Source organism: Lactuca sativa, chromosome 6 (genome assembly GCF_002870075.4).
Source record: "Lactuca sativa cultivar Salinas chromosome 6, Lsat_Salinas_v11, whole genome shotgun sequence".
Taxonomy (NCBI): Eukaryota; Viridiplantae; Streptophyta; class Magnoliopsida; order Asterales; family Asteraceae; genus Lactuca; species Lactuca sativa.
Genome location: NC_056628.2, coordinates 91,592,180 through 91,607,894, shown reverse-complemented (window position 1 = coordinate 91,607,894; position 15,715 = coordinate 91,592,180). Strand labels below are relative to the sequence as shown.

Below are 15,715 nucleotides of genomic sequence, written 5' to 3'. Positions count from 1 at the left end.
ACGAATGGTCCTTATGGTTTAGGGTAACTTGTGTGTTTGGTCTCTAACTTATTTTTTTGACTCGGAATGTCTCTCCTGTATGTTTTTGTTACACGTTTGATCACTGTCTTACATAAAAAAATCTATTTTTCCCTTGATTTTTTTAAATTTATTTAAATAAACACACCTTTAACCCCACCTCTCACCTTATCTTACCTACCCTACCATTTTCCTTATTTAAATAATTGTCTTTTTACGTAAGATAGGAACCAAACGCGTAACAAAACCAAACAATAGGGACCAAACGTATAGCAATAACAAACAATAAGGACCTTCCGAATTAAAAAAATAAGTTGGGGACTATACTTGCAAATTATTCCAAACCATAGGGACCATTTGTGTAATTTACTTTAAAAATCAACAATTCTATTGTTTTTTGTTTAAAATTAAAAATTCAAACTTGTACTTTCAAATAAAGCTTTTCTTAAATTTAAGTTTTTTCTAACAAAAAAAAGTAAATGCTAAAATTTCTAAAAGAAAACATCATCGAACACATCAAAGAGTGTTGGATCTTCCCTAAATTTTCATTGGATATGTTTGTCAGCTTAAATCTTTAAAACCTGTATTTGATGTTATATTTGCTATAATATAATGGTGTTTTGATTTGTATAAGTAAATCATGTGGTATTTAAATTATGTAAATTATTAATTCAAAAGTATTCCTGGAAGGATATAATGTTGCTTTGTTAACATGGGTTTGACACTTAGGAAGATGCTAATTTTTGTTTTAACTATATTATCCATTTTAATATATTATCCATTTTAATATATATTATCCATTTTAATATGAATCAAATGTGTAAAAGGATATACTAGAATTGATAAACTACAAAGATAAAAGTTGTCATCGTATATACTTAAAAGGGCTCAAGGTGTATATGACGTGTGAAAGTTCCATTGGTCTATAGAAAAGCTTATCAAGCACAAATGCTTGCGTGGAGTTGAGTTGGAGGTTGTTGAGAGCATACATCATTTTGAATTTTGGATTTAATCATTTCAGGTAATAATCAAATTAAAACATCTAGTTGTATAAGGTAATGTTTAATTACAGCTCTAGATAATATTTTTTTAATATTAGATTTTAAATAAATTGATTCAGACCGACCAACTTTTAGTTCCGCTAGACTATGTATAAAATCAAAAATGTTGCTTCAAAGTATAATTTTGACCAATTTACAAAAACATATACTTATCATTGTTTTCAATTATGATTTCGATATAAAAAAAATAAAAATAAAAAAAAATAAAAAAACCCTTCAAATAGAAATATAACAGTATATAAACGCTTTGACATATAACACATAAGATATTGGACAAGTTTGAGTTTAATGAATTCTTTCATTTTATTATTCAGTACGCATATTAAACGATGTGTTTAAGATTTATTTAATAACATAACTAAAAACTATCAAACGTCTTGTCCAACGAGTTGGAAAGGCATCTCGAAACAGTTTTAAGATGATTCAAGTTTTGTTGGAAACAAAATAAAGTATTTTGAAGTAGTGAATGAACTGTGTTTACTTTATATAAAAAAAGGTTTTCCAAAAAAAAAATTCATTCAGCACAATTAATAAACGTTAATTTATTATTTACATTTTTCTTCAAAACTAAGTCTATCCCACCCCTTTTTTTATTATGATTAAATATTATGATTAAATAGAATATGAATCACATAGTTGGTTTGTTGGTTTGTTTTCTTTTAGTAATCAACCTATATATAAACCTTATTACCTTAAAGTCTTCACATCTTTGCCCCACTTGAACCTCCCATCTCTTTCAATTATAATGGAGAATCACAATCTTTTTCCACAAGTTTCTTCTTATTTTCATCAAAGACTAGAAGGCTCACAAACATTTTCCGATTCCAACCTTTCAAACACTCAATATAACCCCGCCACTCATGGAGCAAGCGATGGCAGCAATTGTTCAATATTATCTTTCTTGACACCAGATTTTGGTGGCTTCATAGAAGCCACCATACCATCTTCAAGTTTATTCACCAACACCTCGAGGTTTATCCAAAACCTCGAGGTTGTAGCCAATCTGCAACCAACAGATTGGCTAAAGATCAGCCAGAAGTCAACTAACGATCATTATTGGTTGAATACCAGAGCTCAACCAATGAAATACACCAAAAGACATATTCTAAATACGGCATTCGAAAGTACTCCAATATGCTCACCAAGGAAGCTATTTAGAGGCGTAAGGCAAAGGCAATGGGGAAAATGGGTAGCCGAAATCCGGTTACCAAGAAACCGGACACGTGTATGGCTTGGAACATTTGAAAAAGCCGAAGATGCTGCATTTGCATATGATACAGCCGCATATATTCTAAGAGGCGATTGCGCGTTTTTAAACTTCCCAAATCTAAAAAAACAGCTAAAAGCTAACTCAATAAACGGCGACACTGCAACTTTGCTCAAAGCAAAGTTGCAAGCCATGTCAAGAGAGATGGTGGACACCAAGGGTAATGATGACTTAGCCCCGCCATTGCCGGAGGCAGGCTTACCGGCATCCGTGGTGGTTGTAGGTGGGCCGGAGGTTAAAGTGGTGGTGCCGCCAGATGCCGGAGAAGGGATTCAGCTTAGTAGAATGCCGTCTTTAGACATGGATTCAATTTGGGATGCTCTTCTTGTTTCTGATTTGTGATTGTGTATCATATTATGTTTATGAATGATCTTCATTGCCCAAAATTACGCATAAGAGTATGAATGAATTTAAATGAGACAATTTGATTCTTGTTGACAAGCCGACACTTTTGTCAAAAACTATATTATAAAAATTGTAAATAATCAAATTGTATTTTTACGAAATAAGAATATATATGAACTAAAAACATATAACACGAACAAGATTTGGAGTCTAAAAGCCTGATAATTTCACCATTGTCGTACACCGGAATCAAATCGGCGTTACAGGGACTTCATCGGTGGAGTCGAATCCGACCCAATCGATCAAAGAGAAGAGGAATTCCCTAAAGCTAACTTTCCCATCTTTATTCCAGTCCATTTCTTCTGCATTTATTCAAAACAAAAACTCAAAAATTTGCATCAACTCACAAAAACATTTAATAGTTGAAAGCAATAGGATTACTGAATCGGGTTTTGGTGATACGTGTAGGCGATTTCTCCATCGGGTCATCTTCGTTCATAGCTTTAATCATATCCTTCTTGTTCAGCTTTCCGTCGCCATTTTTATCAAGAAACAAGAAAGCTTCGATTATGGTATCGAATGTTGCTTTGAGCTCCGGGGACCCCACTGTCGATGTCTGAAACGCGATTTTTGATTTTTAATTGGATTTCATTCAGAATCGGTAGTAAGAGATCGAAGAAGAAAGGGTTACCGATTGAGATGAGGAAGAAGGACCCGCGAGAAGGTGAATCAGACATAAAAGAACAATGAATTCGTTAAATTGTATCCCGTTGCTATCGTCCACGTCACATGACACGAAAAGATCGCCGATTTCTTGATCTGTGCATTGAAATTGCAGCTTCTGTAAGCATCGTTTTAGCTCCTCGTTGTCGATGGTTCCATTTGAATCTTCATCTACAAAGTATAAAAATTACCCAAGTAAGAATTGTGAATACTATAATTATAATCTTAAACCGAGTAACTTTAGGTTCAAATGTTATTATACAGATTTACCTCGCCATTTCTGTAATTGGGTTAAAAAAAAGTAGATACAACTTTATTATCTTCTAGTTTGTTTTAGTTTTAAAAATAAATATCATTTTTACATGCTCATCATTATGAATTAAACTATCATTAAACTAAATACAACTACCATTAAATTAAATACAACAAAATGGTACAATTGTAATTTCATTTAATAAAGTTTGTAATAATTAATGTTTTCCTTAATCTATGTATTTTTTTCCATGGACAATAATTTTGGGATGGATGTAGAGTATTAGGATATATCACTTTGGGTTTGGGATGTAGCACATATAAATAATTACCAATATCTGATTTCTTATTGGGTTTTTATAAAAGTTTGGGTTTAGATGGTTGCATGAATCTTTATTGGCTACCGATATATTTTGGGATTGTTTAACAAAATTAGTTGTGGTCCAAAGTTGAAAGTTGTTAACGGGAAGCTGAAAGATGGAAAATGTAGTTTTTATTTGTATAAAAGTGTTTAGAAAATACAAATGTTGGCTTTTAAATGTATAAACTCATATAAAAATCAAAAACTAAAAGTTCTCAAAAGCTACTTGAAATAGATTTTGAATGACGAGTTGCTTAGAATAAAAGTTAAAAAACTCTTACCGCCTAACTAAGTTTTTTTTTTTTTTTTTCCGAGCTTTTCGAAAAAATTGAAAGCTAAATGGTGATTGGCAAAACTCAATGAAAGCCAGAAGTTGTAGCTTTTAATTGCGTAGAAGTGTTCGGCAAAAGAATTTTTTAACTTTTAAAGGTGTAAAATTAATGGTATAAAAGGTGTAAAATTAGATAAAAACCAAAAGCTACTTGAAATAGTTTTTCGATTATGAGTTTTTTATTTAAAATAAAAGCCAAAAGCTTTTACTAACCAAATAAGTTTTTCTTTTCAAGTTTTTTCTTAAAATTTAAAAGTTAAAAGCTACTAAAAACTTTAAAAGTTCCATATAGAATACACCCAAAGTTCTCAAAAGTTTTATGCCAAACACATCTTTTATCATGGTTTTAAGTTGATTTATAGATTTTGGGCTAGTCTAATAGAAGACTTTAAAAGTCGATCCACGTGGTATTATACTCATCCAGTAACTTTAATGTTGGAATATTACATAGATCTATATGGGCTACCAATACCTTTTATCAAGGTTTTAGGTTGATCTAAAGGTTATTGGAGTAGTTTACAACATTAGATCTATGTATCTATGTGTGTTACCAATAACTTTAATCATGATTTTAACTTGGTGAATATGGAAGGTATAAGGGAAAATCTTGTTGAACATACCATATAGTTCAAAAACGCCTCGAATCTCCTTTAATCCTTCTTTGAATCGAGGAAACCTCAAGATTATGCTGTTGATAGATCTAAAACTGGTTTGTCCTTGTAAGCTACTTTGCTTGACCTCCATCATTTTTCTTTCAAGTTTATTGTCCAACCTCTCATACCGATTCACTGAATTGCAACAACATAGCATACCCCCAACTTTACTTGACAACGACTTGATGGAAGTGAGTGTTTGAGGTGTACCTTTAAGAAAGCGGATTCATAAATCACCATTTCAGATCACTAACCTAGATCAGATTTTTAGCACTAGACTGACATTTTCATTTCAGGTTTTCAGTTAATAAGAAAGCTAAGAAAGCTGCCTATAAATCGATGAATCTATTGATTTTAACATTTGAAGTTCTATAGGGTGGCAAAATCAATGAACATAATGGGAAGATCGTTCAGACAAAAGATCAAACACTTGGTGGGCATCAAACATACTTTAGATTCGTAGGTTTCAGGTTTATAATTAGTAACAAGCGAAACCCAATTGAGAACAGAAGCAAGACAGTTAAACAAAAGAGAATTCAGTTAATGAAAATGAAGATACTTACCCATTGAAGCTTCGATTATTTGAAGAGAGATGGAGGAACTATCGAACTGATAGATTTGTTTGAGCAAGTAATGCTTACATAAAGAGGGGAAAAAGAGGATAAAGATGAAAGAATCTGGTTCTAGAAAAGCGAATCGACAATGGTCTTCCAACTTTTGAATTAAAAATTCTTCCCTGATTCAAATCTCGAAGGTGGAGGTAGATATTACAACGCCCCACTAATATCATTTAAACCACATTCTTCATCGTAATCATTTCATTCTTAATGTCAAATTCGCTTTACCCATTTCATTTCATTCTTAATGTCAAATTCGCTTTACCCATTTCATTTTATAATTCTTTCCACTGAAAATGAGACCCACAAAACAAAAACCATAGAACCCAAATCGATTGAAGACAAACAATTTCTTGTTTTGCAATTCACAACAACTAAGGTTACAAATGATCGAGAACAATCGGTGATCCCAAATTGAAGATAGAACAAAAGCAAAACAGAAAAAAAAAAAAAAAAAAAAATAGAAATTGAAAGCATTAACTTAAGCGATCCAAACATCATCCATTCTGTTCGACTGCAAAGAATCTCCACCATTAAACATGGCTCGTTGTCTCTTCTTAAGAACAGCTGGCGAAACTGGGCTCCCGTTTGATGTCAAACAGCTGTCAACACTGGGTGCGATTCCATTTTCAAGATAAGCAGCAACTTCTGGAAATGAAGGGATTGGGATGACAGATGGCGGACAATCATTGGCTACCTTGATTGCAAGCTCTGAAAGCTCCTCTCTAGCTGCTTCTAATCCAGCTGTTGCAACTGCTTGATCGTTTAGAGCTTTACATGCTTTTTCCAAAATTGATTGAAGATATTTCCCTTGTGCTTCTATTCGAAGCTGTAGTCGACGTTGAACCTGAAAATTATCACATCGTTTCACAATTTTTCCATTATTGTGAAATTTCTCAACTTGTAAACAAAGTTTTTAACTCTAGTTAGATTTTAACATATATGATAAAAATTAGGTTTAAAAACTGACAAAATAGAATAGCTATTACGTGATTTTATGAAAAACTTTTTTAAAAAGTAAATTCGGAATCCAAATGTATTAAGTTTTTAAATTCAAAAAACTAACCTCTAGTTGTTCATGTAATCTTCTTTGGACTTCCATTTGCACTCTCAAAGCTTCTGTAACCTGAAAGCCACTGTTGTAAAACAAACAATTAATGAGGTAAGAAATAAGAACCCTAAATTCAACATTTTTTTTTTTTGAAAATGAAAATGAAACCCTAAATTCAACATACTCATTTGAATCTTGTGGCATCATTCTTGTTGACGATGTTGTGGATGAACCCGTGTCTTGACTCTCAGCAATGCAAGATGCTATAAATCCAACCGTGTCCATTATTAGAGAATCAAGATTGTAACTAAAAAATAAATAAATACCAATATATTATATATAATAACGAGGGTATTTTGGTCTTTATATATGGAAATACCAGGGGTCATAGAGTCATTACCATCTTTTGAATTCTCTGTTAACTCTTTGCAAGATTGTTTCCCCAGCCGGTATTTCTGCAAGATCAAATAACATAAGTTTTTTAGGTTTGGTTAACCTACTTTGGCTTATGGTAGAGTAAAATTACTTATATGCCCTTGTTTAACTATTACTTCCGTGACTAATCATAGTTTCCTACATGTTTCAGAAGTGATTATTTATTAATTATTAATTATTATTACAACTTCAAACAGCAGAAACACATCCAAATATTATCTGATTCCGATTCTGATAATTCAACATCACATAATCACCTATATGCAAAATGCAACAAAAAAAGTATATTTGAAAGTAGTGAAATTGAGAAACCTGAAGATGTGACTTCAAATGATAAAGGGTGAGGCCTTTTACGCCCATTGTCCTCATGATTGTCTTTGGAGTTGCTTCTAAAATACACATAAGAAACATCTATTGTGAGAAATTATTGACTTTGTGCAATTTCATCCAAGTATTTTCATTTTAATTCAAAATTCACATACATCAAACAAATGATATCAAAAAACATTAAGCCAAGTCAACATTCGACATTGACCACATACATAATAAAGCTCCAACCAAGTTTCAGATTGCAATTAGTATACATCACTAGTTAGCAACATGCCAAAAGCTAAGTGGATTATAATAAGTTATTTAACAAAATAAACTCATTAAATATCTAAACACAATATAACAAGATTCAAATAAGAGAAGAATCTTCTCTTCATGCAATGACAAACTGCAAAAAATTCTTCAATTTGTCAAGTCAAAATAATCTAACAAAAGCTGATCGTTCCAATTTTATGGTCAAATAATTAGATTTGAAGAAGCAACATCCCTAGCTTATCTTTAAGCACCTTTTATCAAGTTTTTATTTTAACAATAATCACTTTGGAAAAAGCAAGTAAGACCTCAAAATGACTACTTTAATTCCCCCTTTGTTCAAGAGAGAGAGAAGATACAACTTGTCTTTTGATGATAGCCCTAATGATTTCCAAATGAAATTGTGGATAAAGATTTATTTATGAAACTCCACCATGAATTGATGACGATAAAAGTAACATGTTGGTCCCAGATTATGTATTTGGGAGGTTCGCTAAACCCTAGGAAAATAGATAAACTGGTGCTACATGATTATATCATATAATTATATCATAAAGTAACCAAAACCGAATAGAAAAGCTTAACAATTATAGAACAAGATAATCATGGAACTCGAAATTAGCAATAAAATACTCACTATCGGGGCCACCAAGTTGAGTAACGGCATCGATAAATCTCTCATGGAGCTCCGCCGTCCACCGGAGACGAGGCTTCGGATCCGTGGTCAACACCAAACACGGATCGCCAACGAAATTGTTAGCGTCTAACTGACCAGGAAACTCACCATGCCCTAAACTACTTCCGTCCAACGAAATGGAGTGAATCCCTGAATACATTTCAAACCCAGTTCAAAAACGCTTTGATTTTGAAGGGTTTGTTGAAGATTAGAATAAAGAGGTCAAAAAAGGGCCCGAAAGATGAATGGAAAGAAGAGCCAGGGGGTTGAGATGCCCAAAAGCATGTTTTAGAGAGAGAGGGAGAGAGAGAGAGACAGCGATGTCGTCTTCTTCACTTGTCTTAATCTGTCGCTTTTGTGTGTACTCTCTCCTGCAATATTTTTATGGAATTCTTATTTAGTTCGCCATTTTAGTTTTTTAGTGAAGAAAGACTACTCATGGAGAACATGGCATGAGGAGTCCTATCACTCTCCCTACCCTAATAAAATATAAAATACGCCAAAAAAAATATTGCTTTTCATAAATCATCATAAAATAATAATAAAGACTTTTCCATTCGTAGAAGCATTTTAAATTGAAACGAGTACATATTCTTAACGTATACTCGAGACTCCATTCTCGACTTTTTAAGATATGTAATTGTGAAAATTTATCTTTTTTCTCGTGTCTACAAAATCTTATAAATGTTAAAATAGTATGTAATATTGGTTTTGTTTAAATGTTACATTTTGATATTTACAAGTCACCCCAAACATATTTAAACATTGGTCAAATTGTTTTTGAAACGTTTCATACCAAATGATTATCATTAGACACTAGTTCATCTCGACAGTGAACTCATGTGAAACTGCTATGGTTAATTTAATCAGCATGGTTGTTTTGAACAGTTTGATATCAATTTACTTAAATTGGTATGTATAATGATAAATTGGACATTCGACCAAATATTGACATAGGCTAAAACTTTTAATAAGTGGTAACATTTGATATAAAGCCTAATCGGTTGATTTCAGTTGCTTTTTTTTTTTTTTTTTGCATGATCCTTAGTTCTTTGATTTTTTTAATTTCATTATTTTTTTTCTTGGAAATGAATAGTAGAAATTGTTGTTTCTGCGTAAAAGTTGAAATATATAACCATAACTTTCCCTAAACTATTCTCAGTCATTTCGATTGGTCAGCCAAAATTATTAATTTGATTTGATTTGCAAATGTCACAGCAATCTTTATGATATAGCAAACAATTTTTTGTATAAACTATAAAGCACTCAAACAAAAATCAAAGACATCTTTACATAATCAATTTATGAATTTCATAATGCTTGATGATATAAAAATAAAATCGGCTAAAAGGGTTATATATAAAATGTATTGATTTATTTTATAACAACAAAAAAATGTTATATATATGAAAATATTATACCCCAAGCCACTTTTGGAGTTTTGGTAACTGTCCAAACGACCACCTCAAAAGGTAGGTGGACTTTCATCATTGAAGTCCATACATGATGCATACAAATTAATCTCAAGTGGATGGCAAACGATAGTTTTTATGTTTTATTTTAGGATATTTATAAAACTAATCATTATTTTTGTTTGAACGACGGTTTTAACATTCAAAAAAAACTAACAATTGCTAGAAAAAATTACATAGTTGAAGTTTCTAAAAATGGTTTTTTCACCCAAACTACCCGCTAAACATAAATTTTAGCTTCAGCACTAATCCAAATAAACAATTGGGATTGAATAAAGGGAAACCCGCGAAAAAAGTCCTAAAATTTTGGTCTAGTTTATGATTTAGTCATAAATTAAATTTCACTTATGAAAAATGCCAGATTACCGGCTATTACATTCAGTTTAACCCTAGGAACCGGTAATTCTTATAATAGCCGGTTACCCCAGCTGGCTCATCCTTATCACCCTTCACTAACCTCCCCGTCATCTACTCATCCTCTGTAAAAACCCTTTCTTACCCTCCATCGAAGCAAAACGTTACCTGAGAAGAATCAAAGGTAAGAAAATCCATGTGGTCCTCTAATATCTTGTTTCCCTTATAATATTTGATTAATTTTTGTTTTGTAGTGATAATGGAGACAGTAGATGACTTCGATACCATTGACGTGGAATTTGATGAGTTTTTCAAACACAAACAAAGAATTCGATGCAAAGATGAGTTCCTAAATACTCTCACAGACGGAGCGCTTGACGAATGCACCATACCTGAGATAAACCTAAATGATTTTGAAGGAATGTAGGAAGATGAAGCACCGCAGGAGAAGCAGAGTGATAGTGAAGGTGACGATGAAGACAAATTGCAGTTTCAATACTCAACCCATGATTCGAAGGTGAAATGGAACAATATGAAGTAGTTCTTGGAGAGAGGTATGAATCACCACACCAACTAAAGCTTTGTTTGACAAATTACTCTATAAGTAGGGGTTATCCAATTAGGTTCAAGAAATGTAATAGTGTAAGGCTCATGGCTGTATGTGCAAGTGACCCTGAGAAATTTCAATGTCCCTTTGTTGTAAAGGCCTCATGGATGAGCACTGAAAGATCATTCCAAATCAAAAAAAAATGGTTGAGCAACATACCTGTGTTAGGAATTTCCGTAGTGCTAATCTTATGGATCCCACATAAATAGCTAGGCAGTTTCTGAAGGAGATGACGAGGAAACCAAATCTGAAATGTAAGGAAATGCAAGCTATTATTCAAAGCAAGTTCCATTACAAGGTTTCATCGTCAAAATGTTATAGAGCAAAGTGTATGGCAATTTCTTTAATAGATGGAAAGTTGAGTGATCACTATGCAAAAGTTTGGGATTATGGACATGAACTAATGAGGTCCAATCCAGGGAGTACAGTTCAAATATTTGTCACTGTAAACCCTGATAACACTACTACTTTCCATAGAATGTATACATGTTTTAAGGCTATCAAAGAAGGATGGAAACTTGGTTGTCGAAGAGTTATATGGCTTGATGGGAGTTTTTTGAAAGGACAATGTAAAGGTGAGCTGCTAACTGCCATAGGGAGGGATGCAAATAACCATGTGTATCCCATTGCTTTGGCGGTAGTTTAAATTGAGAACAAGCCCAACTGGCAATGGTTCTTGGAACTATTACATGATGACTTGGAATTACAAGGAGGCTTGGATTTGTGTGTAATTTCTGATCAACACAAGTTAATGTTTTCAATTATCTCTTTTTTCATTTCATTTATACATGTATCAAGCAGTTAGTAATGAAATTTTTTAATGTAATTGATAGGGTCTTTTGGAAGCTGTAAAGGTTGTATTGCCACATGTGGAACACAGACAATGTGCAAGACATGTGTATGCAAATTTTAGAAAGGTCTTTAGTGGTATAGAGTTCAAGAATATGTTTTGGACAGTTGCCAAGTCAACTGTTGAAGGAGGCTTCAAATTGAATATGGAGAAGATCAGAGAAGTCAATCCTGCTGCTTATGATCATTTGATGGCAAGGGAGCCTAAATCTTGGTGCAGGGCATTTTTTAAAGGTGGAATGGCATGTGAGGCTATTGAAAATGGAATGGCAGAGTGTTTTAATGCCATCATACTTGATGCCAGAAAGAAGCCTTTGTTGGCCATGTTTGAGGAGATTAGACTATGTATGATGGAAAGGTTATTTAACTTGAAGCAAGAAGCATGTAAATGGGTGAATAATGTGTGTCCAGGACCTATTAAGAAAATGGATGAGTTTGCTTTTGATATCAAGTAAGTATTATAAAATTAAGACAATGTATGAGTTTAGTATTGAGACTCAATATGTATACTAATTAAAACTGTTAATGTGTTTGTAGGAATTGTATGTCCATCCTAGTGGTTTGAATGCTTTTGAAGTGAGAAATGGCTTCCACTCATATGGAGTGAGCTTAGAGGGGATGTATTGTACATGCAGACTTTGGGAGTTATCTGGGATCCCCTGTGTCCATGCCCAAGCAACCATAATTTACACACAACAGGATCCAGCTAGATTCATTAGCACATGGTTTGTTAAGGACAAGTTCTTAGCTACTTATGAGTCTAATATCCTTCATGTTAATGGCAGTAATATGTGGGAACCAACACCTTACACCAAACCACTACCACCTACTGAAAGAAGGATGCCAGGAAGGCCTTGTATGAAAAGGAAACGGCATGTCTCTGAGCATCAAGATAGGTTCTCCCAAGTCTCCTCTAATGGTAGAACTGTCCAATGTCAGAATTATATGTAAATGGGGCACAATAAAGTGTCTTGCAAGAATCCCTCAGACAAACCAACACTAAAGCCTAAGAAGAAAATAGGAAGGCCAAGGTTGAATCCAGAATTGACCAATTACACTAGACTTGGGAGAGGTGGTGGAAGAGGTGGGAGAGGTGGTGGAAGAGGTGGTAGAAGAGGGGGTAGAAGTGGTGGAAGAGGGTCTACCAATGTTTATGAAGAATGTGAAAGTTCTATGAAAAAAGAACCTGGGATTGAGACTCAATTTGTCACCCAAACAACACCTAATGTTGAGAGTCAATTTGTCACCCAAACAGCACCTACTGTTGCCAGTGAACATGTACCAGAAACACAGGAAGCAAATGTTAAGATTGATGATGAAGGTGATGGTCTTGATATGGCTGATCTAGATCAAATACTACATGATTTGAGTTACATTAGAGAGTCAAAATACAGTGAAGTAGAGATCCTTTTATGTCTTAATATCACCCAATCACAACTTAAAGGATTTGATGCTTTGCTTCACCAATCCAAACAAGCTGCAAAGGCATATTTTAAAACAAGGAGGAGAGTGACTATGAAGATGGAGTTGAAGAATCACAAGTGGACAATGATGAAGATGGAGCTGAGGATGATGAAGAGGGAGTTGATGATACTCAAGTTAGGGTTAGAACTCAAATCAGGGTTAGAACAAGAAAACCTTCTGAAAGGATCACTGAAAACATGTTGAAGAAAATTGTGGTTGATAAGAAAGGAATAGGAATGGCTCCAGAAAAACCTCTTAGTTTGGATTAGATTGGTTAGGATTTAAGCAGTTATATGGGCTATTTGGGAAAATATGTTAGGAAGCCCTTTTTGGTAAATTTGGTAATATGCCCTTTCTTTTGTAAACAATATACAATATGGCTGCATTGTTAACACTATGGTTGATTTTGGTATGTTTTGTTGATGGATAAGTTACATCCATTTTGGTAATTATGTTATATTGAAAACCATCCTTCATTTGCTCACATCATACACTTACAATTATACATTGCTCAAACAGTAGGTATCCATAAACTAATTTTTCATTCAACAACATACAACTTACATCCAACTGTCATTTAAAAGTTTTACAACAACTTAAAACTACTTCAACATAATCCACACAATCACCAACAAACACAAAAAAAACCCAATCTTCCATTTTCACCTTTACCTTGTACAGGAACCTCTTGAATGTCATTGTTGTGAAAATCCACAGCTTCTTCCACAAATTCTTCCACGAACTCATTGTCTACTTGAATGTCATTATTGTGAAAGTCCATCAACATGTTTCTGTACCAGTTGTTTGGTAATGAGGGATCGACCCAAGCAAAATACTTGCAATCTTTTTCCTCATCCTGTTATATAGGAAATAAAACCTAATTGGAAGAGATTTGAGATGTAATTAAAGAGGATTAAGGTATACTTACCCGGAAATTAGGGCAGCCAATGAACCTCCAGCCAGGGCTTGTTGGCCTCCATGATGTCCACTTACCAACGGGGTCTTCACAAAAGCATGTTGCCCTTAATGCTTGCCTTCGTGATAGGATATTGCTCCTGCTTCCCACTGATCTTGAAGATGCCATTTTGGTAGAGTTTTGCTTCGATGGAGGGTAAGAAAGGGTTTTTACAAAGGAGGAGTAGATGACGGGGAGGTTAGTGAAGGGTGATAAGGATGAGCCAGCTGGGGTAACCGGCTATTATAAGGATTATCGATTCCTAGCGCTAAATTGAGTGTAATAGCCGGTAATCTGGCCTTTTTCATAAGTGAAATTTAATTTAGGACTAAATCATAAACTGGGCCAAAGTTTTGGGACTTTTTCACAGATTTCCCTTGAATAAAGTCTCAAAGCAACGTCTTGACAAGTCGATCAAAACATCATCAAGCCGATTGCATCCAAGCATCTCCTAGCTTTAAGTGGCATCCTAACGTTATCAACCCAAGACAACCATTCTGATAAGGAAGAGAAACCGACAAGTCAAATTCTTACCATCTCGTAAAAAATCTCACAACTACATCACGATATCACAAGAAAACAATCGTCTCAACATCAAGATCACAAATGGGGCACCTAACATAACCAATATAAATATCTCTCATATCTAGATTAACTATAGTAGGAATCTTATTTAAATCCATCATCCAAAAAAACATTAACCTTAACATGCACCAACTAGATCCACCAAGTTTTTACTGTCGCAACCTCCAAAATTTTAACATCAATAAGAACACATGTCGAAGCAACAATAAAAACCCAAAACATCTATAAAACTAATCATTATTGATAAAGGGCTTAGTAAAAATAGAGGTGATAAAAACTGACATGATATGTTAATCTGATATAAACTCGACATGATATAAATAGGTCCATGTAAGAATTTTCAATTTGTTAAATTAAAGAAGATTAACACGATACGACACGAAAAGTAAGTGCGTAAGGTAGGGGTTGAATATCTCAACTCGAAAATCACTCTGTTTTCTTATATACAAATTGTTTTAATTCTTTAGATAAATTGGACAAACCAAATCCAAAAACCATATATAAAAGAATAACATTAGGTTAAGTCGTGTTGTAATTTAGAAACGACTTAACCGTCTAGGTGAAAACTTTATTTCATTTTTATTTTATTTCCCTCTCATAACCCATAGTCACATTCAGCCACTCCCTTCTCATGACATCGCCCTCCACCTCCCAACTCTTGATATTTCTATTTTTTCACTTTTTCTTTCTGTCTATCCAACTCCTACTATTTCAACTTGTTTAGTGTTTCAACCTAACATGATACTATATTACAAGTTATAAACCCTAACATACTAACCTGATACAAAAATAAACGGTTGACACGACATCTTAGTTACATGGGTCGGTTAAGGTCAAACTCTTTCATCCCGTTTAATATTTTTACCATACACAACACGCAATGTTTTTTTTTTCGAACGAAAGTGGAATTGAAACACACCTGACTAGCAAGAAACTAGTTGGGCAAACCAAAAAATCAATACAAAAACATTAAGAAATAGCTATGTTAGAATCTTGGAGCTGTTTTGAATGGATTTCCATATATCGTTGTTTGACCTAGTATATATGTTATAATAGG

The 15,715-nt window shown here is 33.6% G+C and overlaps 4 protein-coding genes across 4 annotated transcripts; 2 read left to right on the top strand and 2 right to left on the bottom strand.

Moving 5' to 3' along the window:
* Positions 1 to 1,824: 1,824 nt before the first annotated feature.
* On the top strand, positions 1,825 to 2,688 carry LOC111895944 (ethylene-responsive transcription factor ERF062). Its single transcript, XM_023892000.2, has one exon. It carries the CDS (start codon positions 1,825 to 1,827, stop codon positions 2,686 to 2,688), a length of 864 nt encoding a protein of 287 aa, XP_023747768.2.
* Positions 2,689 to 2,795: 107 nt separating this feature from the next.
* LOC111895915 (probable calcium-binding protein CML22) lies at positions 2,796 to 5,788 on the bottom strand. Its single transcript, XM_023891966.3, has 5 exons — positions 5,575 to 5,788; positions 4,979 to 5,221; positions 3,383 to 3,585; positions 3,133 to 3,307; positions 2,796 to 3,053 (listed from the first exon to the last, which is right to left on the bottom strand). Exons 1-5 carry the CDS (start codon positions 5,576 to 5,578, stop codon positions 2,941 to 2,943), a joined length of 738 nt encoding a protein of 245 aa, XP_023747734.1. The 5' UTR covers positions 5,579 to 5,788; the 3' UTR covers positions 2,796 to 2,940.
* A 155-nt stretch (positions 5,789 to 5,943) lies between these two features.
* Positions 5,944 to 8,822, bottom strand: LOC111895914 (protein PHR1-LIKE 2). The gene is made up of 6 exons (XM_023891965.3): positions 8,334 to 8,822; positions 7,427 to 7,503; positions 7,080 to 7,134; positions 6,864 to 6,942; positions 6,695 to 6,764; positions 5,944 to 6,475 (listed from the first exon to the last, which is right to left on the bottom strand). Exons 1-6 carry the CDS (start codon positions 8,530 to 8,532, stop codon positions 6,110 to 6,112), a joined length of 846 nt encoding a protein of 281 aa, XP_023747733.1. The 5' UTR covers positions 8,533 to 8,822; the 3' UTR covers positions 5,944 to 6,109.
* Positions 8,823 to 11,034: 2,212 nt separating this feature from the next.
* Positions 11,035 to 12,605, top strand: LOC128126840 (uncharacterized). Its single transcript, XM_052764977.1, has 3 exons — positions 11,035 to 11,442; positions 11,639 to 12,046; positions 12,192 to 12,605. Exons 1-3 carry the CDS (start codon positions 11,035 to 11,037, stop codon positions 12,603 to 12,605), a joined length of 1,230 nt encoding a protein of 409 aa, XP_052620937.1.
* Positions 12,606 to 15,715: the final 3,110 nt, after the last annotated feature.